This window comes from Meriones unguiculatus, chromosome 11 (genome assembly GCF_030254825.1).
Source record: "Meriones unguiculatus strain TT.TT164.6M chromosome 11, Bangor_MerUng_6.1, whole genome shotgun sequence".
NCBI lineage: Eukaryota > Metazoa > Chordata > Mammalia > Rodentia > Muridae > Meriones > Meriones unguiculatus.
The window spans coordinates 12,528,665-12,553,045 of NC_083359.1; the positions used below are offsets into that span (position 1 = coordinate 12,528,665).

Consider the following 24,381-nt stretch of genomic DNA (forward strand, 5'->3'; position numbering starts at 1 on the left):
TTCTGTAGTCCTGTGCCGCCTCAGTGTTCAGTCCCCACAGGTCCAACCAGAAAATGAGGGCCGTGAGACTTCGTCCCTCGATAGAAAAATAATTTAACAGTGTGCGAGCAAAATTTGGGCACTGAGCCTGTTGTTCAAAAGACAGGAATACGCAGGGGCTGATTTTTCTTCTTGCCCTTGTTCGCAAGAATTACTATGTGGCTTAAAACTTATTTAAACACAACTAGTCCAATTCGACTTAGAACAGGATCACATACTTTTTAAAACCCAAGATCCATAGAAAGTCAGTCATTTAAAAAAAAATCTTTAACTAATAATTTTATGCCAAGAAAAAGCCTGCTTTTCCAGACAGCAGAAGAATGCCACAAGTAAACGGCTTAACAGAAAGGTTCAGTTAATGAGTTGGAAGGTGATCTTGTCTTTTTCTTGATTTTTACTATTGAAGTCGGAGAAATGTTGACACGTATGGATTTATGTTTTAGTTTCAGAAACTGAATAGCTTGAATTCCCTGGTTTCTGTGTGAATACTGATATGTTTATAGTTTCTCTATAGTACTATGAATGGACCAAAGGACCTCACATAGCCAGGCAAGTGTCGGCCCCTGAATGCCCTCCACAGACCTGTCTCCTTGTTTTCAATGTTACTGTGGAGAGAAAAATGGCATCACCCAACAATAGGAACTTATAGCAAAAAATAGAAAAAAAAAATAGCAGAAGCCACGTTCCTGAAATCAGCAAGGCAAGGCTGGAGACCAACAGGCGGAATTAGAGCCATTGGCTAAGAAACTTGTCAAAATTACAGTATGTCTGGGCACTTTTGACTAATGGTAGTTACAGCTGCAGAGCCCATTCCCTGCTAACAAGTGTGCACTTCAGTGAGTCCATAGGTAAGCCCCTGGGTGGGTCCCTTGGTGAGTATCTGCACACACTGGCTGTCTGTGGCCTTTCCTCCTCCATGCACAGTAGAACAGAGGGACAGAGGCCCTCGGAACAAACACCAGCCACACTCTGAGGGGCTGACGATGGGCCAGAGGACACATTTAACAAATTCTACTGCCTCTGCTTTCTCTGCCCTGTGGGGTGCTGGGAGTAGGGCCTGCCACTCCAAGCTGGGCACAGTAGGATAGAGACGATGGGGAGGAGAGCAGATGCCCGACATCCCATGAGAGCGTGGTCCTGCCATCCGACTTAGGAAAGAGTCCCATACGTGACAGAACCAATTTCTTTCTTTCCTTCCATTTTCGTGTGTGTGTGTATGTGTGTGTGTGCATGTAAGAGAGAGAGATGCATGTGTGAATGGGTGTTCACTGAGTGTGTGCCCACATATGTAGAGGCTAGAGGGTAATGTAGTAAATCAATTACTACATTAGTTACTCTTCTACTCAATTACTCTTCTATTTTATTGAAACAGGGTCTCTAAATCAAACCCAGAGCTAATTGATATGGGCAGTCTTGCTAGCCAGCTTACTCTGGGGATCATGTCTGGAGTTAGAAGAGGGAACCATATCCACTTGGGATCTACATGGGCTCTAGGGATCCCAACTCTGGCCCTCCCACTTTCAAGACAAGCGATGAAGCATAGAGCCATCTCCCTGCCCCGGGTGTCAATTTCCTTATAGAAACATTTTAATATAAGTTCGTAGGAGGTTCCCCCATTCCAAGTCAGCCTCTGGATCCTGAGGAAATGCACAATTTAATAGTGTCATTGTGACATTGCAGGGACCCCAAATTCCAGTAGGCTTAGTACAACCATGTCTGAGAATGCAGCATTATCCCATCACTGGAATCCTGCATTTCTCCAAAGTTGGCTTTCCCCTTAGATTTGTCCTGTACCTAAAATAGACTTGACACATTTAGCACCTGGCATTAACCTTTACTGGATGATGGCTGTCTAGTTACCAATATAGAGATACTGTTAGTATCTGTTAGTATACTTTTAGTAACTGTTAGATACTGTTAGTATCTCTATATTGTATTTTGCAAAACATTTCTAGTTGCATCATTTGATTCTCTTTCCCGGTAGTTAATCATTTACTCATTCAACAAATAAGCATTATTCAGCCATAACCGCACCCAACCAGTGTTTGAGATCCTGGGATGTGATTAGGAATATATTGTTGTAAATAAATATCCTGTTCCCCTTCATGATGCATAGACCACACCACACAAGAATAAACTAGTAATTAAATAAAACTTCATAAATAAGAGTTCAGTATGTTGTCCTGGGAACTGATACGTACTGATAGATACTATGTAGGGTAAGAAAGCCTTCCTAAGCCTGGTGAAGGAGACTGGAAAGATGTCTGGGGTATGGAGAGAGGAGGTCTTCAGTGAGAAGCCTTTGAGAGGGACTGTCAGAGAGAAGGAAACAGGTAAAGACATACTGGGGAAAAAAAAGAATTGCAAACAGAAATCACAGCTGGGGAGAAGCCCTAAGGCTGAAAAGTACTAGGTTTGATGCAGATCTACCATGTAGGCAAGGTAGCAGGAGCAGAATGCAAATGGAGGTGAAGGAGGAAGACAGAATTGGAGGAGGGCTTGGGCTCAGGTGTTTGAGGGCCCGAGAGCTCAGCCTGAAGGGTGAAGGTTACACTAGAGTCTAAGCCTACTGAGGGTCAGTGCAGTGGTTCCACTGTCTGGGGCTTGAGAGGGTGTGTTGAAGATGAATGTGGGTGGGGTGGGGCGGGGCCGGCTGGGATTCCATAGAGAAATGAGTGCAGTAGGGGTGGAGTGCCGGCTGGCATTGCAGCAGCTTGAGATCAAGACTGGCTGGAGTCTGGAACTAGAAGTGGACAGTGGGATCAAGAACACAGCAAAGATGCTGCTTGGTCTAAGCAAGTGAAGGAAAGGTGCTGCCATGCACTAGATACAGAAACTTTTTTCTTCTGTTTTTAATTAGAGGGAAATATTTACCATGGTAGGGCCTGGAGCTACGTTTTAGGCTGGGTTTTAAATGCCTAAGGAGTTCAAGTCAACAGTTACATATACAAAGGTATTGTTTGAAGAAAAGGGGAGTGGGGCAGGTATCCAGAATAGAGAGTCTTTAATGGCTCACGTTGGGTTGGTGCCTGACATCTTGCTAGGAGGCGCTGTGACATCACAGCACTCAGGGACATCCTGTAGCTAGGAAGGAGAGTCTCCATAGCAGGAAGGGTGGTCCTGGGACTCAGGTGTATCTTTGGTCTCCCTCCCAGAACGACGGTTTCCCTGTCTCTGTGAGTGGCTGGAGATGCCATGGGAGATGTCACCTCAGGCCAGTCATTGGTCCATTGGGAAGGGAGCTCTACAATGGGCTGAAGATCCTTTGTCCCACCCAAGATCATGCACAGAGATGGCTTGTACAGTCTGTGAACTGTCCACAGGGTCGTGTAAAGACCTGTCATCTCATAAATGAGAGATAGAGCAAAGACGTATCTGCATATGACCAATCAAAAAATAAATCCAGAAAGAAAGCTGTGTCGATAACAGGATTAGAAGTAACCATTTCAGCCGTAAAAATATCCATGGAAAAGAAGAAAAAAAAAAAACATCTTGAATTTCAAAGTAGAGTCGAAGAGGAAGTTTTTGGTAGACTATCAAGATGAGGATAACAAAATTTGTCAATAATTTCTGTAGGGTTGGCATTTCAGAACTTGACATTTTAACATCTATTTAACACCTGTTTCCCACACATAGATACAGACGGGCGTGACAGGGAAGTGAGCCGTCGATGACCTCTAAAGGTTATGTTAGAAAGACACGGAATATTTTACTTTAAAAATCATTTAAATATCATTATCGTTTCATCATCTTTACATAGTATTTAAATAAGAGCAAAGTTCTGGCCACCCATCAATGGTGGCCTCAAATGTTGTATCCTGCATAGAACCCACATCCGGAAGCTGCGCCTGGGTGAGGAAGAATAATATTTGATTGAGGTCTTAACACTGGTGTCCTGTGGAGAGGCAGAAAGCAAGAATAATTTTCCTTCCCAGATTTACCACTGTGAGTGAATGGAGCTGGAATGGAAAGTAATCTTTCAATCAGCTACTTATCCATTAAACCCTGAAAGAAAGTCTAAAATTCGGAGACATTCTTGCCTGTTTATATGTTGAGGATTAAATTCAGGACAGTGAATAAGATAGCCAAATGCTTTACAACTAACCTATACCCTCTGACTTTTTTTTTTTTTTTTTTTTTTTTTTTGAGGTAGGATCTTGCTGGAGAGCCCACAGCTGCCTCTGTCTCCTTGATGCTAGGATGAGGCATGCACCACCACCAATGCCAGAGCACAGGCTTCCTTATAAAAACTAAGCCAGAGGCTAGAGAGATTGCTCAATAGTGAAGAGCGCTTGCTGCTCTTACAGAGGATCAGGGTTTGATTCCCAGCAGCCACATGGTAGCCAACCACTCACTGTTCATAACTCTAGTTCAAGGGGATCTGGTATCCTCTGCTGACCTTCTTGGTGGCACATGCAGTGCATAAGCACACATGGGGCTCATACACACAAGGGAAATAAATACTATAAAAACACTTAATATTTAAATAAAAATATCTAAACAATGAATCCGCAGACAAAGGGATCTAAGATTGGATGATACTGGATTTAGAGTCAAGACTTTGGAAATCATTGAGAACTGGTTAAAACATAAAGGGGACGGGGGCTTGAGAGAGGGCTCAGTGATTAAAATTGCTTGCTGCTCCAGAGGACTGGGGTTCCGCTCCCAGCACTCACGTTGGGCAGCTCACAGCTGCTTGCATCCCAGCTCCAGGGGGCTGACAATGTCTCTTGGCCTCTGCTGGCACTTGCACTGATGTAGCCTTCACATACGGAAACACACAATAAAATAAAATAAAATAAAAACAACAGGACAGAAGGTAATTGAACGTAGGTGTAGGAAAAGAAGAGACGTGAGGCAAAATAATGAGAGAGAACGAAGTAAAGGAAAATTAAGAAGAAAAGATTCCGAATTATGGATCTCACTAGACTAATGTAAGGTTATTTTGAAGCAACCTGGTTTCTATGCCAAGCTTTGTGGCACACATCTGCAGGCAGGACACTGAGGCAAAAGTTTGGGGATAACCTTGGCTACCAAGGGAGACTGCACCTCAAAAACAAAACAAACGGAAATGAATAGTTAGTACTCCCAAATCTCTTCATACGGCGCGCTGAGGATGAAAGGTCAGCCTCGTTTCATCCTAGCTTATTACTGCGGAAACGCTCCAAGGAAAGCTGGTTTGATAAGCCTGTTTGTTGCCTCTTCAGTCGCATTCCACATAGTTGCACAGCGTGTGAACCAGCCTGGATCCGCTCAGTCCCAACTGTGCAGGCCTGCAGAGTGGGCGTTGCTGTGCTTGGCTGAAGCGGGGTACAGCCATGCCCCGGCCCATCCAGGCTCCTGGTGAAGCGCAGGAGTGGTTTTAGAATTCCTCGCTTCTAACAGCCGCAGTGAGATCAAAGAGACTCCTGGGAGTCCAGTTTCCAGGCCTCGCTTCCGTCATGGGTGGCAGGATGAGCGGGGTTGTGTCACAGACAAAGAAGTAGGGCCGGAGAATGCCGGAGAAGAGATGTCTGAACGTGTAGATGTAAGACCCGTTGGTGACGTTGTAAAAGGAGATTTCGCCGGCTTCGTAGTCCAGAAAGATGCCGATGCGGCGAGGTCTCTCATCTTGGAGCACGGGCACCGAGGGAGAGGACAGGACCATGTACTCGCACCCCCTCAGCAGCCACATGGCCCAGACGCCGTTCTCCGGCGACGGCGTGGTCTCCCCCTTTCGCAGCACCGAGTCTTGGCAGACGCCTAGCCCCCACTCTGCTCTCTCCCCCACGATGACTTCCCAGTAGTGCCTCCCGGAGGAGAAGCCCTGCAGGCCCAGGATGCAGGGCCACGTGTCAAAGCGCTCGGGGTTGCTGGGGACGTCCCTCCAGACCTCCGCATCCTGCACGCTGCGCAGGTCGGCCGTCAGGAGCAGGCTGGGGTGGGCAGTGGCCGGATCCAGCTTCACGTCCACTGTGGAGAGTTTTGCAGGGCACGAGAATGAGCAGAAAGACCTAGAAAAACCTTTCCTCCCCTCACTCCCTTCCCCTCTCCCCCCTCCCTCCCTCCTTCCCTCTCCCCTCCTTCTCTCCCTCCCCCCTCCCTCCCTCCTTCCTTTCTTCCTTCCTTCCCTCCCTCCCCCTCCCTCCTTCCCTCCCTCCCTCCCTTCCTTCCTTCCTCCCTTCCTTGCTCCTTCCTTCCCTCCCTCCTTCCTTCCTTCCCTCGCTGCCTTTCTCCCTCCCTCCCTCCTCTTTTATTATCTATTTGTTTGTTTGTTTATTTTTCTACTGTACTGAGGATGGACCCTAGGGCCTTGTGTGGCGGCCCTGAGCGTCAGTTCTAGTTGGTGAAAACACAGGCACCCCAAGCGTCCTCATACAGTTTCTCATTTCTCTCATCCGGAAACGCTGAGCCTGGCAAACGCCTTGATTTTGGGCTCACAGAACCCCGCTGTACGCAATGGGACTTCCACACCCTTGCCTCCCAAATGCCACAGAAAACCTATTGCTGTGTGTGCGAACAAAAAATGAACAGAAAGGAAACTATCAGAATGTGTGGCCTCCAGACAGCTAACCCCACAGAGGTTCCTGGGAGGAGGAGTGGCTTGGTTTTTGGGCGGGAAGGGGTGGGGATGGGACAGAAGCTGAACCTCTTCTCCTTGCTCCCTACTCGTCTCTTCTGTCTACCTGTGTGTCTGTCTGTCTGCCTGTCCCCCTAAATCCTCTGTGATTCCTTCACAATAAATAGCCAAGTGGCGTTTACCTGCATTCTGTATGCTAGCCTTGCAAATTAATTGTATTAATTGGCCTTGAAGAGGGTCAGTTAACATCTGGTCAACCAGAGGTAGAGGCCAGGACCAGTCAGCTGCATGGCATTCTGCCAGCCATCTAAAGATGAGTTGACACCTACACTCCTGGAACACTTCTATAAACAGAAAGGGACAGGGTGCTACCAAACTCATGCTATGGAGCCAGGATCACCTTGATACCAAACCCAGAGAAGGACACAACAGAAAACTTCAAACTTCTGTCATAAAAATGGATGCAGAAAAATTTCAGTAAAATACTCCCAAGCCAAATTTAAGGGCATGATAAAAAACGTCATCTTCCATTGTTAAGTTGGTTTCATTCTAGCTATGAAAAGCTGGTCCAATCTACACAAATCAATATACATAACCCAGTTGTGTTGGCTAGTCTTATGTCGACTTGACTCAAACTAGAATTATCTGACAGTGAGAGCCCACCTGAGAATGCAAACAAGTGTAAAAGAAAAACAGCTGTGACTATCCCCATCCTTGAGTTAAAGCCAGAGGCACATAGCTCTCGAACGGTTGGATGAACTGCTCCGGGATAGCCTTGAATTGAAGCCAGAGGCAGAAAGCTCTCAAAGGGCAGGATGAACTGCTCTGAGATAGTGTTTTAAAAAATAAGGGCAAGGTGAATTGTTTTGAGAAAACTCACAAACGGCCAGGTCTTACATTTTTTGGTGCGTTGGCCAGGAAAGGGCGTGCCCCTTCCCCAACCCTCATCAGACTGAGCTTGGAGGTCGAGCTTGGAACAGGTTAGTCTGATTTCTATTTTGCTTTGCTTGTTTCTGTCTTACCAATCTGTTTCTGTTTAGGCACCTATTTGGACTTTTTTTGGTTGTCTGTTTAGTCATTGTGATAGACAGACGTATCAGAATATTGCTTGACTGGAGGATGCTCCAGTTTCCAATTGGGAGGCTAGGACTGGGCTGGTCCTCCTCCCATCCGTTTCTTGTCAGAGACTGCCGCTGCCAGGCAGCCTCTCAGTCAGAGTTCTGTGGTACCACCCCCAAGGGCGTCCTTGTCTAATTGCCTGTCTTGTTCTCTTTGTCTCTATTGTTGTTGCCTCTTTGACTTTCTTGATGGACGACTTTAATATGGGACAGACTGTGACTGTACCCTTATCCCTCACCCTTGATCATTTCTCGGTCTGATCGGGTTCCCTATATTCTGACTTGGGAGGATCTAGTTTGTCACCCATCTCCTTGGTTGCGCCCCTTTATTCTTCCCACAGAGACTTCCCCAACAGCCATCTGTGCGGGCAAGGAGGAGAAGGTACTTGCCTCTCCAGATACAGATCTCCTTCTTTTTAACCTTCTGCCTCCCTACCCGCCAGTTCTTCCCCTCACTAATCCCCAGCAGGTCCACAGCAGGGTGCCGCCAATCCCTCGGCACCAGATTCCGTAAGTGAAAGCGGTCTATGGGCAGAAACTTGGAGCCTCTGAGCAGCTCAGCCAGGCTCCATGGCCCTTCCTTTGCCAGCCTATGGGCCCCCTGATGGTGATGAAAACCAACCCCTTCAGTACTGGCCTTTCTCATCAACTGATCTCTCTAACTAGAAAACCCATAATCCCCCTTTTCTGAAAATCCCCAAGCTCTAACTGATTTGTTTGAATCTGTCTTATTCTCACACCAGAACAGTTTAAACAATGCATTAAAGAGTTAATAAAAAAAAGAATACCCATCCCTCAATTACCACCCTCTGGTTCTTCCTGATAATAGAGGAAACTTTATTTTAGACCCCCAGACTATAGATGTTATTACTGCCACTCTTAGCCTCCTAAATGACACCAATCCTTCGCTTGCAAGTGACTGCTGGCTCTGCCTCCGACAAGGGCAGCCTGTTCCTCTGGCGCTCCCCCCCTTCTAACACCACTTATTCCACTGCTGAGGGTCCTGCCACCCAGCACCCCCTATGAGAGTGCAGCCTCTCTTCAACCAAAATGTTACCTGTTTGACAAAACCCTACAAAAATGATAGCTCAGATCTACCTGTAGGGGATGCTGTACCTTTGCCATTTGTGATTTAACAATTGACATCTCCACAGCTGTCTGCCCTGAAATAACACTGTTTTCTTATGTGGGAATAATAAAGCCTATACCTTCTTGCCCACAGATTGGACTGGGACCTGTGTACAGGCAACCTTACTCCCTGATATTAGCATCATTCCAGGGGATGAGCCGGTCCCAGTCCCCAGCTTTGACTTAATGGCTGGAAGAACGAAGAGAGCCGTTCAGTTCATTCCTCTGTTAGTGGGAATTGGGCTGACTGCCTCCATAGGCGCTGGGTCAGCTGGTTTGGGTGCCTCATTATATAAATACAACAAACTGTCCCAACAGTTAATTAGTAATGTACAATTGCTTTCGAGCACTATCAATGACCTTCAAGACCAGCTCAATTCCTTAGCAGAAGTAGTTCTCCAGAACCGGAGGGGATTAGACTGCCTTATGGCCAAAAAAGGAGGAATCTGCTTAGCCCTACAGGAGCAATGCTGTTTTTACACTAATAAGTCAGGCATTGTTAAAGGAAAGATTAAAAAATTACAAGAAGATCTTTAAAAAAGGAGACGAGAATTAATAGAATCTCCTTTTTGAAATGGGTTTAATGGACTGCTCCCCTATGTGCTTCCCTTACTGGGACCCCTTGCTACCCTTTTGCTCCTTGTCACAATAGGACCCTGTATTGTTAACCGATTACTCGCCTTCATCAGGGAATGTGTAAGTGCGGTTCAGGTCCTGATGCTCCAGAGGCAGTATCAACCTCTCTCTGAGGTTGAGCCACAATTTTAGGGTTAAAATTGGAGCAAAAAGAAAAGGGGGGGGATGAGAGCCCACCCGAGAATGAGAACAACTGTAAAAGAAAAACAGCTGTGACTATTCCCATCCTTGAATTAAAGCCAGAGGCACGTAGCTCTCGAACGATGGGATGAACTGCTCCGAGATAGCCTTGAATTAAAGCCAGAGGCAGATAGCTCTCAAAGGGCAGGATAAACTGCTCCGATATAGTTTTTTAAAAATAAGGGCAGGATGAATTGTTTTGAGAAAACTCACAAACGGCCAAAAACTGCAAACAACTAGCTGTAAACTATCTTCATGCTATTCTTGCTGACCAATAAATGTAAAAGTGTAAAAGTGGCCAGATTTTTAAGTATAAAAACCCTGTGCTTTGCGTGCTTGGGGTCTTCTCCTGCCTTTGAAAGGGGTGACCCTATCACGATTGGAATAAAAAAAAAAAACAAAAAAAAAAACCTCTTGCTTTTGCATAGAGTGTGGTCTGTGGGAGTTCCTGGGAAGGGTGTGATCTTAAACTCCTGAGCTGTGAGACCCCAGGTCTTACAACAGGAGGAAACTTGAGTTGAGAAAATGCCTTCCTAATATCTGTCTTATATTTTTAGTTGCAAAAACTAGCCTTTAACAGCCGAGGCATCCCTCCAGCCCAGGCATTTTCTTAATTAGTGATTGGTGGGGGAGGGCCCAGTCCATTGTGGGTGGGGCCATCCCTGGACTAGTGGTCCTGAGTTCTCTAAGAAAGCAGGCTGAGCAAGCCAAGCCACGTGAAGCAAGTCTGTAAGCAGCACCCCTCCATGTCCTCTGCATCAGCTCCTGCCTCCAGGTTCCTGCCCTGCTTGATTTCCTGTCCTGACTTCCTTTGTTGGTGAACTGTGATGTGGAAGCATAAGCGGAATAAACCTTTTCCTCCCCTGCTTGGTTTTGGTCATGAAGTTTCATCACAGCAATAGTAATCGTAAAACAGCTGTACATAAATAGACCCAAGGAAAGAAATCACACGATAATCTCAACGGATACAGGAAAGACCTTTAACGATGCTGAGTATCCCTTCATGATAAAAGCCATGAAGAAACTGGGAACAGAAGAGATTCACCTCAATATAATAAAGGTTGTAAGATAAGAACAGCATCTCCTTTAAAGCTGGGATGACACAGAATATGCACAGTTCTCTATGTGCAGTGTTTTAGGTCTTATCCAGAGCAATAAGGCAAGATGGAAGAAAAAAAAATCAGAGAACAAATTTGAGGAAAGAAATTAAATTATTCATATGTAATATGGTATAATCATATACTTAAGAGACCCTCAGGACTTTACCAGAAAACTTTAGATCTGATAAACACTTTCAGCAAAGCAGTAGGATAACCAACCCACATACAAATATCAAGGACATTTCTGTCTACAAACTGATCTTGATGAGGAAGTAAAACACCATTCATGATGGTTTCTAAAAATACAAAGCAAACCAACAACAATAACAATAATAATAATAATAAAGTACCCCCCCAAAAAAAACCTCTGAGAATGAACCTATCTAAGGAAGGAGAGAGCTTCTACAAAGCACTGAGCTTCCTTAAAGCACTGAGGAAACTGAAGACTCCACTGGGAGATGGAAAGACCTCCCTGCCCGTGGATTATAAAAATAGTAATGTTACCTAAACCACTGTAGAGATTACAGTGATCCCAATCAAAATCCCAGTGCAAATCTTAGAAGTAGGAAAAAAAAATCAATCCTAAAATTCATATGAAAGCACAATGGATGCAGAGAACTCAAAGCAATCCCGAACAAAAAGAGCAATGCTGAAAGTATCGTAATACCTGATCTCAAACTGTACCACAGAGCCATAGTAACAAAATCAATGTGGTGTTGATACAAAACCAGATACGTATTACAGTGGAATAGAAGAGAGGACGCAGGGGTAAACTCACACAGCTACAACCAAGTGAGACGCAACAAAAATGACAGAGTTGTGCATTGGAGAAAAAAAAAAGTCTCTTCAGCAAATGGTGCTGGGGAAACTGGGTATCTAGACACAGAAGAATGAAGCCGGATCTCTATTTTTCATCTGATGCAAAAATCAACTCACAATAACTAAGACCTTAACTGAAGACCTGAAGCTCTGAAACTGGTTGTGGGAAATATCTATCATCTATCCAGATTAAGGGTATGAAAGCAAATGTCATAAAGAACCCATTACTGAGGATGGAAAGATGGCTCAGCGGTTAAGAGCACAGGGTGCTCTTGTAGAGGGTCTGAGGTTTGGTTCCCAGAACCCACATAACATCTTATAACCACGTGTAACTCCAGTCTCAGGAGAGCGGATGCCCTCTTCTGGCCTGCACATACATGGAGCAGGCAAAACACTCGTATATAAAATAAAAATTTAAAAAAAATCTTTTTTAAAAGAAAGAAATGCATTACTTTGTATGCTTGCAAATTTTTTTTTGAATGGAGCTTATTTCCCTCAGCAATACAGGCCACAACCTGCTTGGTACAGGAAGAGTGTCAGTGCTATCGGGTGGGCTGTCAGCCTGATTCCATCCCTGGGCTGATCTTGTCAGAAAGTGGGTTAGATTCCCAGCTGGAGAACCCACTGGGGCATTGGGCAGCTGTTGGAGAAAAGAATCTAACACATTTTGGTGACCAAAGGTGCCAGAGTCATCAAGAGAACAGGAAGAAGGAAAAAAGATAGTTTTTATTTTATTTGCCCTTTTCCTTAATGACAGACACCAAGGCAGAGGTTAAGCTCCGGGTCCCACAGCCCACTCATGACAGCATGCTCTCACGTGAGCCGCTGGTGACTTTCAGGCTCTATCTGTGACCACTGTGGGCCATCCCTAGTCAGCTGCCCTCACAGCCTGCCCCAGGCATCAAGGTTCTGTCTACAAATGCAGCCATGCTGCAGGTTAAGGATAGGACAGAAGCCTCAGAGCCAGAGGGGAAAAGATGAATTTAACAGCTGAGTCTGTGAACACGCACACACACACACACACACACACACACACACACACACACACACAGTCTTAGTTTATCTTTTATATGTGAAACATAGAAAGAAACTGAGAGTTTTTCTTTCCCCGGTTCTGGCCCAGACTCACTTCCTGTGACCTATTCCTGTCCCCTACTAATTTTGCAGAATGGAGGGCGGTGGACCTGAGGACCTGGCTACCTACCTTGGAATTTCCTCAGCATCTCCCTCATCCCGGGGATGCAGCACACAGTCTTCAGCTCCATGGGGACAGCCTCCGGTTCCAGCCGTGTGATAGTTTCGCTTCTGGAAGCATGCAGACAGAGCCCACAGGTGTCAGTATGGTCACCGGAGGCCTCCCTCTCCTGCACCCCCCCACAATTCAGAAAGGAAACATACCGGGTCAAGACTCCTCTCACTCCCTGGAAATGAAAGAAATATGTCAGAACTCTGACTGTTCTCTGAAGTCAGACTCATTGCACACAGAAGAAGCCACCAGAAACATTTGGAAATTGCTAACATCCAAGATGAATCTTCAGGGGACAATGGACGCCTGCTATTTACAGTTTTGGTTTTTTAACGCTTTACCACAATCAAGGGTCTCACTGACAAAAATCAGTCACAATCAGAACAGACTCATGCTGTACGAAGTTTATGTCCATTCCCTCAAAGTCAGTTAATAATGTATCAAAAGAGATGAATCTTCCAATTGTCTCTTTTGATACTTTGTGCATAATGAAGATAGAATGAGGGAGGGGCATCAAAATATTTGAAGGATTCTTTTTGAGGTACACACACACACACACACACACACACACTACTCTCAATGCCTTTGTAAGAGAATACTAACTGTCTAATTCTTCGAACCACCACAGCAAAGCTGATCATTTAATCTACACCAATAAGAAAGGAAGCCATTAATATCTGGCAGCATTTTCTTTTTTAAAAGATATAACTATAACTATATATATATACATACATATATATGTATATATACATGTATATGAATCACTTGTATGTAATCTAAAGATAGTCAACATATAACTTTTTGTAAACATTCATGTGTCATTTAGGTTTTGCTGTTAGTTTTTGTTTTTTGTTTTGGTAAGCATACAAGGTAAGGGGGACCCGTCTAGGGTCCCCTTTGATCCTCATGTCTTCTATATCAGTTTTTACACTTTTGCTTAGAGCTAGCATCCTAGGTGCTAGTATCTGAGTGGCAAAATCCCTCCTCCGGCCCTTAGCTCCACACCTGCCCCCTTCCCTGGAACTGTGTCTCACCTCCAGCAGCCCCAGGGCCGGCCGCTGGCTCCTCTCCTCCAGCTCCTGAGCCAGCTCCTTCAGGGCCTTGCTGTGCTGCATCAACCTGTTCTTACTGTCCCGCAGCCTCTGCAGGGTTGCTCGCTCCTCCTCCTCCAGCCGCCTCAGCTGCAGCTGCTCCTCCTGGGCCAGAAAACCCCTGTGCTTCTCAAACTCCAGCCTGAAGCGCTGTCTCTGAATCTCCACCTTCTCCTGAGGGGACACGGCAGGCTGAGTCTCGGAGGATGATGTGAGGTGCCGCCGGGGACCCCTCCTTTCAAGGGCGGCACAGTGGAGCCGGGAAGGCATGCCCAGAGTCCATCCTCTCTGCTGTCCACCCCGTGAACTGACTGTTGGCTGCATTCTAACAACATGCAGAGGCCAGAGACCATCTGTATGAGGGGAGTCTGGCAAAGCATCTGTTTGAAGGAGGTTGCTGGACCTGGGATCTCTATTTGACATCGGTACACATTTCTAGGTACAAGCTTCAGTGTCACTTGTGCATGACAGAAGTGTGGCAGGGGCGGGGCAGTGACCATCTGCCCATGTGTGAACAGTGTCCGGCACAGGGTCACCACACAATACTAGTTATCTACTAGCAACAACAGAGAGATGAGAGAAACTTGAACCCCAGCACTGAGGTCACAGGCATGTACTAGCAACACTGAATTTTTGATGTGACTGCTGGAGATCCCCGTGGAGGCGTGATGAGCACCCACCAGCTCCCCAGTCCCGGATGCCCTCTACTGCATGATAATGGTACTTAACACTCTCTGCACAACCAAGAGAGAGCTAAGCATCTCTCGGGTGCTGGATGGCTTACACATTAACTTCAGGTTATTATCAAACTTCCTTTGTTGCCTGTGTCTCTCGTGGTCACGTGACCGACCGTAAACGATGCAGGAGCCCTTGTCTTCCAACAGGAATGTTAGCATCATGTCTATGTTAGCGCACCCATTGAAGCTGTGAGGAGCCAGGTCTTGGAGATGGGATTCTGATTACCTACGCCTGTGGGCAGGCCAAGATTGGGAGCAAACAACTTGAATTATAAGCCCGCGTATCATTAATTTGAGGACCAGAATTTTAACTTCACCCATATTGAACACGGTGGTGAGAATGAAATAAGAAATTATCCTATCAGAAAAATGTAGGAAACAAAACAATTCTTAAGGGGTGAAGGGGGACTATTTGTTATAAAGGACTGTATGTTCAGAGAAAACAAGAAGGAAAGATTTAAAAATATACAGAAAAGGTGATTTGTAGAAGGAGGAAAAATAAGAATATATCTTGGATTTCATGCAACACTGCATAAAATATATGCTCATGATTTCTTTTCTTTTTCTTTGTTTCTGTTTTTCAAGGCAGGGTTTCATTGCATAGCCTTGGCTGTCCTAGACTCGCTTTGTAGGCCAGGCTGGCCTCGAACTCACAGAAATCTACCTGCCTCTGTCTCCCTGAGTACTGGGATTGCAGGCGTGGTCCACCACGCCTGGCTTTAAGCCCATGATTTCTAAGTTTCTCAGCCTGACACCATTGAGAGTCTGACCAGGCAGCTCTTTGTCACAGGTGCGGGTAGAATCTTGAACACACGGAAGCACGTGTGTCCAGCCCACAGCCCGAGGCTCGCTGCATGTGTGTTAGGACAGCTGTGAATGCCGCCGGACACATTTGTAAGTGACAGTGTTGTCTCCGTGTCAAAGGGTGGCGACACGCTCCGTTTACAGTGCGCAGCACCGCTCCTGACTCTGTCCAGTAGGTGGCGGCAGCGTGCGCCAATGGTGACTCCTCTTGAGCTACCCCTGGTTAAGAAAGCTCTGTGTCTGCGGGTATGCAAATGAGATGCATAAACAATAAAAGGGCTGGTGGGGTGCAGAAGAGAATGCGTGGGTGGATGCCTGCACACAGCTGTTTGTCCTTCTGTTGCCATGGCGGTTGCCATTCTCTGTACTCTGTCACACACGTTGCATATTTTTAATTCATATCACAGATCGGCTTGGGAATCACGGACGGAGGTGATTGGGTTACAGTGGTGAGTTTGGCAGTAAGGCTCAGGCAGCACAGCTACTTATTTATGTATTAGGCAGACCATACCAACAGGATTTAAAAACGTACAGTTTGAGCCAGGAGGGCACTATGATACTTTTCTGGGGGAAATAAGGAGCTGGACCGGTGAGTGTGAGTCTGAACATGAGTCTGCCAGCCCCCTGAAGCCACAGCTCCGTCCTCACCTTCCAGATGACCGTCTTCTTCCCCACGTTGGCCTCCTGCGTCAGGGCCTCCTCCATTTCCTTTCTCACAAGTTCCAAAGCCGCTTGGAGCATCCTCTGTTTGGGGAGACAAGATCATTGCAGATGTGCAAAGTACAAAGACCAGCTGAGGAGTCCCTAACTGACCTCCTGACTAATCAAATTCAGCAGGTACCTCGTCTGGCGCAAGGCACCGAGACGTGCCTAAAAATTTCTCATTACGTCACTTTTCCCAATCGTAAAACACAATGTTAAAATGTGGTGTGAAGAGATAAAGAGCAGAATACAAATAAAGTGTGATAGCATATTTAATGGTGACAAATGCAGTGATGATAAATAGTTGTATTTACAACATATAATGCAAATTTTGAAAAAAAATGTTTACAACAAATATATATATATATATATATATAAACTATGTTGCAGCAGAAGAAATGCTGCTATTGACAGACTGAAGTGTGATGAATTTTCTTATGTGTTTCTTAATATAAAAAGGGCTTCTTTTCACATTTATTTAGTGTGTGTGTGTGTGTGTGCATGTGTGTCCACAAGGGCCAAAGGCACATATGGAGGTCAGAGTCAATTTTCAGGAGACAGTTATCCTTCCATTATAGGGGTTTGGAGACCAAACTCAGATTGTCAGGTTGCCAGCAAATGCCCCTACCCGAGGAGTGGAGATAACGAAGTGGGAAACTGCATGTCCTTTCAGTGCTAGGGGCCTGCAGGAGACACATGTGTATACTTGAGAACACACACACACACACACACACACACATTCTTTGAAGAAAAAAACAAACATATGAATCCCACCATAACAGTTACCCACTAAACCTACAGACACATGATAACACTGCGTAGAATGTGCACTTAAAAGAAGGTCTCAGAACTCATGGTGGTGCCTGAAGAGACTGGTGAGATTTGCTTTGCCCAGCAGGTGGATTAAAGCTCCAAAGGAACCGTGAGCCCCACCAAGGAGGTGACAAACAGCGGAGCGGGGACAACAGTGACGGGGCGGATTTCGCTGGATACGTGTTTGGTTAGGATAAGAGCTGTGCACACTGAGCGCAGGGCTACAGCTGATTGGTTGAGAGTTCCAAATGATATTTGTTTGGCATTTGTGGGGAAAAAAATAACCCCTTCAGAATATTCATAGAAAACAGTAATCGGGAACGTCTCACTAGCCAAGCTCTGTGTGACGTTTTCAGGACTTAAACAGGTGGGATCATAATTTTAAAATCTGATTGGGGAAACACCTCATGCCTGAACTTTTACAAAGTTAAGAAGCAAGCAGAGAGAGAGAGAGAGAGAGAGAGAGAGAGAGAGAGAGAGAGAGAGAGAGAGAGAGAGAGAGAGAGAGATTGCCAACGGGTTGAGGAAAATACCCCAATTTATAATTTTAGAGAAAATAAACCCGCAAGCATCTTTAGAAAGCTAGTGTGCCCCACGCGACTCCGTGGTCACGCTGGCATCCCTGGTGCAGGTCGTTCAGGAAGAGGGAAACTTAAGCCTACTTTTAAAAAAACGTGTCCAGCCACTTCGGAGGAAGGCGAGTGAGCAAGCCGCCTGCTGCTGCAGCCCAGATAACACACACCGCACCGAGGGAGGCCGGAAGCAGTAGGAAACCCCTCCTTGGAGAGGCGTCTGCGCTCGGCCGGGGCAGAGCCACAGGCCAGGCTGGATGTAGCAGATGCTCGTCCACGTGAGTGCGAGCGAGTAAGGACGGGGAGGAGACCCGGGAAGGAAGGCGCTTGGGAGTTACTGTTTACGCAGCGGGGGACCTTTTTGCTCTGTCTGGAGCTCGGCCCTTCCCATTCCCACATCCTCCGCCCAGCGTCTTCCCAGTTCCGGCGCGGGGACCTGAGCGGCGGCCGGCTCACCTGGTAGCGGCTGGCGGCCTCCTGCAGTGGCTCGGTGCGGTGGCTGCGGTGCTCCGGGCCGGTGTCGCAGACCCAGCACAGCACCGCCTGGTCTTCCTCACAGAAGCGGTTCAGGTCCTCGCCGTGCCTCGGGCACTGGCGCGTCCCCGCGTGCCCCGCGCCCAGCCCCAGCTGCCGCACGCTGTCCACCAGGCTGGCCAGCTGCCGGTTGGGCCTGAAGCTGGCAGGCCTGAAGGGACTCCGGCACTGGGGGCAGGCGTAGACGCCGCCCTGGGCGCTGTCCGACTTCTCGCAGAACTCCGAGATGCACCGCAGGCAGAAGCTGTGGCCGCAGTCCACGCTGATGGGGTCCTGCAGGAAGTCCAGGCACACGGAGCACCGCGCCTCCTCCCGCAGCCGCTCCCCGGGGGCCGCGGCCATGGCCCCGGCCGGTGGCAGTACCTCCGGTTGCCCTAGCCGTCCACACAGAAGGGAGGACACCCAAAAAGAGGGGAGCAGGCCCTTGCTGGGGGCGTTATCGCCTGGGCTGGCCCGGATCCAGCAGCCAAAGGAAGCCACTCCTGGTGACGGCAACAAGTTCAGTGACTGCCACCTCCTCAGAAACCCAGCAGCCCCCTTTCTGATTTTTTTCCATTCCTTCTCTCCCTAGCTTTATTTGAGTTTAATTAATGCAGCGCTTGTGCCAACTTAACTCACATTAGAGGCGAATGAAATAGGCACCGTTTTGTAGTGTGGAATAGAATTCATGGCCTCATATAGCCAGCTAAGTTCTACCACGAAGGGGCATTCCCCAGGCCTCTTTTGACCATTTATTTTGAGACAGGGTTCTACCTCATTTGCCTAGGCTGGCCTTAAATTCACTCTGTAGTCCAGGCTGGTTTGGAATTCACTCTGCCGCCCAGTCTGACTTTGAACACCCTTATCTTCCCGCCTCAGCCTCCGAAATAGCTGGAAAAATAGGAGTGAACCATCAAGGCCAGCAAGGTTGCCCACCCCCGACCCCCATGAAAATTATTTAAAGCCTGCAAGATGGCTTTGAGGGCAAAGATGCTTGCCATCAAGCCTCACACACACACACACACACACACACACACACACACACAGTTCCCTGAAGCATGTGGACTTAGGGCTAGCTCCCGAGTCTGTCTCCACATAACATATTACACAGAAGTCGCGCTCGGGGTGGTAGGCCCGCTAACAGGGCAAACTCAGAAGCGAGCCCGTCTCGTAGGAGTCCCTCAAGCCCCGGTCAGCCAGTGTGGCACACACTCGCCCTCCTTTCTCCCATACTTAGCGAATGGCACCATGGACTTTTCCTGCTGTAATCTATTTCATTTTGCTTCTCCCCCCCTCACTAAATGAGGTTCTCTGTTTTCAGAAATAAACTATCAATAGAAGGGAAGATACGTATGGTAATGGCAGGTGTGCAGCCCAGTGTGGCTAGGAACCGTGCACTTAGGTGCCCTCCTGCCCAAGGAGGTCGTAGGGTCCTCTAGAGCTAGAGTTACAGGTGCTTGTAACATGGTGACATGGGCGCTAGGAGGGAACTCGTGTCCTCTGCAAGAGCAGCAGGCACTCTTAACCACTGAGCCGTCTCTCCAGCCCTCTGAAAGGGACGACTTTGAGTCCAGCCCATGAAAACTGTACCTGTTGACGGGATTTGGAGGTAGGGGTGGGGGCTCCAGTTGGAGTAAGGTGATTTCATAAGAGGATGCTTGTCAGGACTGGCTGGCCATAGGCTATTTAACTGGCGGGCTGGGCTTCCCGAGAGTCAGAAGATTGTTCAAGGTTCCTGAGTAAACTGCATTGAGAAGAGTCCAGTGTTGCGTCTTCCTTGCTGGCCGAGGCAGCCGCGACACAGGGTGAACATGGTGGTGGTGGGGTTAATGTCTGTCACCTGAGCACTTGTGAGTTTGTCTGGTGGCTGGCACCCCTATGCACACCCATCCATCGGTCTCCGGCGTACTCGTGTTTGTGGGAGTGTTAAGCCTCAGAGGCAGTGTTGGGTACCAAGGCACATGAAGGCTGGAGATTGGACCTCATCGCTCTAGGAGCCTTATGCTCAGCTGGTGGAAACCAGTGGAGAATCAGGCACACACAAGGACAAGTGCCGATTAGGAGAAAAGTGTCTTACTAGCCCTGTAGGAACAAAGGACTCCAGCACACAACCCTGAGGTTGGACCTCGAAGGAGGGTCTCTGAGCTAACAGGACATGAGTGGGGACAAGCTGGCAAGGGGAAGCCCCTGTTCCAGGCTGTGTAGCCCCAAATATCCTGTGCGGAGGGTCTGGCTGCTTCCAGATTACTAAGAAGCCTCCCGGAAGGCTGTCTCTGACAAACAGTAGCAGATAAGCTTGCAAGGAGTGGCCAGGCTGGTGACTCAGGACCTGGCATGCTCCTTTAGAATGAGATAAATCTTGGCTTTGAGCTGTGATGGGGTACAGGGTCAAAGTGCTCCTGAGGCTGTCTGTCTCAGGGTTAAGTGGATAATTGAAACAGATTCTTCAGAACTAAATGCAGAAAACATTAAAGACGTGACATCAGAGAAGGAAGTAAAAGGCGTAGGGAGAGCAAGGTGAAGCTGTATATGCGAGCCGGACCTTGCTGAGCGGCTTGGGGTAGACTGAGTCTGTGTCCCATGCTGAGTTTCATCTCACATACAAGGATGATGGTGTTAAAACCATTCTCTGCAGTTCTTCAGCGTATTAAACAGGTACCACACGCTTAATAGAGCTTTGCCACATGGCAATTATGTGCAACTGAAGAAAAAGAAATTGGAGTATAAATGGAAGGATGAATCAGACTCTAGCTGTGTTACTGAGGAGGGGTTTTCTCCCCAACTTTGCTGCTGTAGCCCTGAAACTTTACGGAGTGATGGGAACATATGGCTACTCAACAAATACCAGCAGAATAAATCCGAGAGTGGACGATCAGGATCAACACAGCCAATCACAGAGGCTCTACAGGGGAAGAGTCCCAGGGTGGCTTTCTACAGGATCTATGACTGTTCTTGCTCCGTGTCTTCATCACTCAGACAGATGCTGGCAGCTGACAGAAAAATATACCAGGCAAATGTCTGGCCCCGCTGTTCTTAGGGCTCACCGGAAGCCAGACTTCCCTACCTAGGAGGCCAACGAGAAGGGTGGAGGACAACATGCTTTGGGACGTTTGAGAGCACTGGGATAGTTTTACAGTTGCTGGACTTAAACTGTTTTCCCTCCCATGCCTCCAGGCTAGGTCTGAGAGTTGCAGCATTATTCTTTGAAAGACAAAATGTAAGTTATAGTGTGTGTGTGTGTGTGTGTGTGTGTGTAGGCATGCATGTAGATTGGTACACATATCATATGGAGGTCAGAGGACAACTTGTGAGAGTCTGTTCTCTCCTCCCTCCATATGTTTAGGGGATCAAACTCAGGCTGTCAGGCATGACAGCAAGTACTTTTACCCATTGAGCCATCTCATTGGCCCCACTATTCTTGAAATTATAGGAAATTCTCTTGAGGACACCCGTCCAGGTAAGTGGTGGACAGAACTGAGATGAATTATAGTATAACTGCAGTATCTGGGAAGGCAGCCCCAGCACCCTCTAGCTCTCTAGGGATAAGAGGGTCTAACTGAAATTTGTGCTGTTAGGACCTTTTCTCCTTGATGGTGTGCTTGCTTCCAAGCAGCCCAGCTGTGCCTAAATACCCATTCTGCCCTCCCTTCTCAGCCCCACCAAACTTGTTCATGGCAGGCTGTCTGGGCCTAAGTCTTTTTCTAAGTTGCCTCTCTCTTGATCCATCCTCTCAGTCTGTGTCCCGTATTCTCTGACCTTGTATTAGTTCGTTTACACCTGTACCCTAAGTACCTTCACTGCTTTGGGTTCTTGGTCTGGGCTCCACTCCTTCAGAACTTTAGTCAGCGGGTTCTTCTTTCCCAGGCCCAGTGCTCGTTAGCCCCACCTTCGTGCCACTAGGGGGTGCCACAGCCCAGTGCTCAACCCAGTTCCCTTGGTGTGGTTCTGGGCAGCTGGCATGCCCCCCTCTCCCCCTCTGTCCCTCCCCGCCCTGCCCTCCCTCCTTTCCCTTTCTCCCTCCTCTCTATCTCTCCCCCTCCTATCTCCTTCCTTCTACCTCTCCCTTTGCCTCCCCCCACTCTTCACCACCAAACTCTGCAAGCCTCTTCCTGCTTGTTTTATTTTTTTTTTTTAGGACCTCAGTTTGTTTTCATTTAAGCAATTGTACCCCACATTTTCTCCTAATTTTAAAAATCGTGATAGACGTACGTTACAAAATTCACAGCTTTAAGTGTACCTAAGTTTTAATATCTAAACTTCAATTTTTAAGCATTCAGCTTAAAATTTAAGCGTGCACTTCAATGACATTGAAGGTATGTATTGGTTTTCCCTAAGGCTCTCTCCCTCTTCCTCAGTGGAAGCTCTGTGCCCACTCATTACACAATAATCTCCTCTCCCCGCCGTTCTCACCGTGCTGACGATGACTGTAGATTATCTTGCATAAGGGAACTCGGACGATATTTGCCATCTTGTTCCTGAATTATTTCACTCAGGTCACAGCCAGCGCTCATTCACAGAGTCTATGGCACACTCTCCCTCCCACCCTCTCCCAACTAGTCCAAATAATGACCCTTGTATTGTCCTTTCTGTTTTATAGAAACCACAAAGAAGAAAACCCTTTTATATAACACACACCTTTCCCTGCTTGTGGAAAGTGATACTGGAGGAAACCTCAGAGAATGTTTGAAGGTAGTTTCTTTAACAAGACAACATCCTCCAAAGAAACAAGAAGGAGAATCCAGCCTCACAAAAGATCACAGACTATAAAATAAATTTGTTGTGGAGAGAGAACTGGTTTTGTTTTGGTCCCAGGTGTGGGATGTGGGGCTGATTCAGATGGTCCACAGCAGCAGGCTATTTGCCTCGTGCAGGCTCTGAGAGGAGCTCTTTGCCAGCTGCAGGTAATTTAAATCTTAGGACTCTGAAGAGTGAATAAATGCCAAGGCCCAGAGGGTATTGAAGACCTTTTATGAAAGAACAAGGCTCTGCTGCCTCCCCCATGCTGCTCCTAGTTGCAGTTGATGCAACAAGTTGAGACAAGTTGGAGATCTCCTGAAACTAGGATTGGTCTGGCTCCAAGGAACCAGACTACCCTAACCAGCAGGAAGCAGCTAAGAGACCTGCTCCCCCAAACCCACTTAACCCTTTCTTCTATGTGGTTTTGGGATGTTGGAAGGGATTGGGGTGGAGTAGGGAGAAAAAGAGATATGAAATGTAAATAAAGGAGGTTTTTTAAAGTACACCAATACATTATTATTATTATTATTATTGCTTTTAGAAGTAAAATTTCTTCAAAAAAAATTGTCAGAAAAGCAGATCTTCTAAGATGAATAGGATGATAGGAAGTACCAGTTCTGGTTTTGCTTTTTCTTCTTCCTATGTTCCATTTCAAAAAAGGTTGTGAGAATGGCTGAACAATTGGTAAAATTGCGAGTGGATACAGAGGGGTCTGAGAAACGAAAAAGGGGGGATGAAATAGGAAAAGGATTTCCTTTTTGAAAGGATTGCAGAAAGTTTGCAGGTAGAGGTTGCAGTGCTTGGAAGGCGATAAGCACTGGAAAAAGGAGAACAAAAGGGTTCAGACCTCATTACTGAGAGTGGGAGCTGCCCAAAATTTATACCCCACACTTTTGATTTCAAGTCCCCGAAGTCCTGAGCGTGCTGGGGAGCTGAGAGGAGGAGGTCGCACAGGGAGACGGGGTTAAAGAAAAGCAGCCTATTTTGAGAGAAACGGTTAATCTTGAACAAACTGAGCTACCAGAGGGCTGCCTGGGATTATGAGATTTCCCTCCTTAGCTTTCTCAGTAGCTGCCAAAAGCCTTAAGTATCAAAATGCTCCGTGATTTAATTGTAGTGAATTTGGCCATTTAAAAAAGAAATAGTGAGGCTGAAAGCTCAGTGTTGGTGTATTATTCCTTTTTACTTTTCAATTCCACCTTCTCTGTAACCCTTATTCTGCCCTGATCCCTTCTAATCCCTCCATACTAGGGAGGAGAAAGAGAGGGTTATCGAGGAAGGGGGCATTGGACCTCTATAGGTTACTTCCTGCTGATTAGGGATGTAGAGTTCCTTGAGGCAAGTCCAGTTTCCAGACTTTCAGCAAAACAGCAAAGCAGCTATAGCAAACCCGCAGCAAATGCAGCAGCAGGATGAACCAGCAGCAGCAGGAGCAGCAGCAGGAGGAACGGCAGCTGCCACAGGCCTCTCAAAGCTCTCCCATTTGTACTCTCTTCAGAGTCCCCAGAATTCCCAATTGGAACCTATCTGCAGCTGGCAAAGCCATGCCCCTGCTAGAGCATGACACAATCATACTTAGAGGCTGTG

The 24,381-nt window shown here is 47.1% G+C and overlaps 1 protein-coding gene across 1 annotated transcript; it reads right to left on the bottom strand.

Moving 5' to 3' along the window:
• Nucleotides 1–1,814: 1,814 nt before the first annotated feature.
• Trim58 (tripartite motif containing 58) lies at nt 1,815–18,447 on the bottom strand. Its single transcript, XM_021643254.2, has 6 exons — nt 18,001–18,447; nt 16,106–16,201; nt 13,860–14,090; nt 12,978–13,000; nt 12,784–12,884; nt 1,815–5,991 (listed from the first exon to the last, which is right to left on the bottom strand). The coding sequence occupies exons 1-6, from the start codon at nt 18,418–18,420 to the stop codon at nt 5,402–5,404; spliced, it is 1,461 nt and encodes a 486-aa protein (XP_021498929.1). The 5' UTR covers nt 18,421–18,447; the 3' UTR covers nt 1,815–5,401.
• Nucleotides 18,448–24,381: the final 5,934 nt, after the last annotated feature.

Bases quoted from the DNA above. Each gene is read 5' to 3' on its own strand.
- Trim58 (XM_021643254.2), bottom strand. From the start codon at position 18,420: ATGGCCGCGGCCCCCGGGGAGCGGCTGCGGGAGGAGGCGCGGTGCTCC. The intron at 14,091-16,105 runs GTGAGGACGGAG...GTGTCCCCTCAG, and splicing joins AGAAGACGGTCATCTGGAAG to GAGAAGGTGGAGATTCAGAG. The intron at 5,992-12,783 runs GTAGGTAGCCAG...AACTCTCCACAG, and splicing joins GATGCTGAGGAAATTCCAAG to TGGACGTGAAGCTGGATCCG.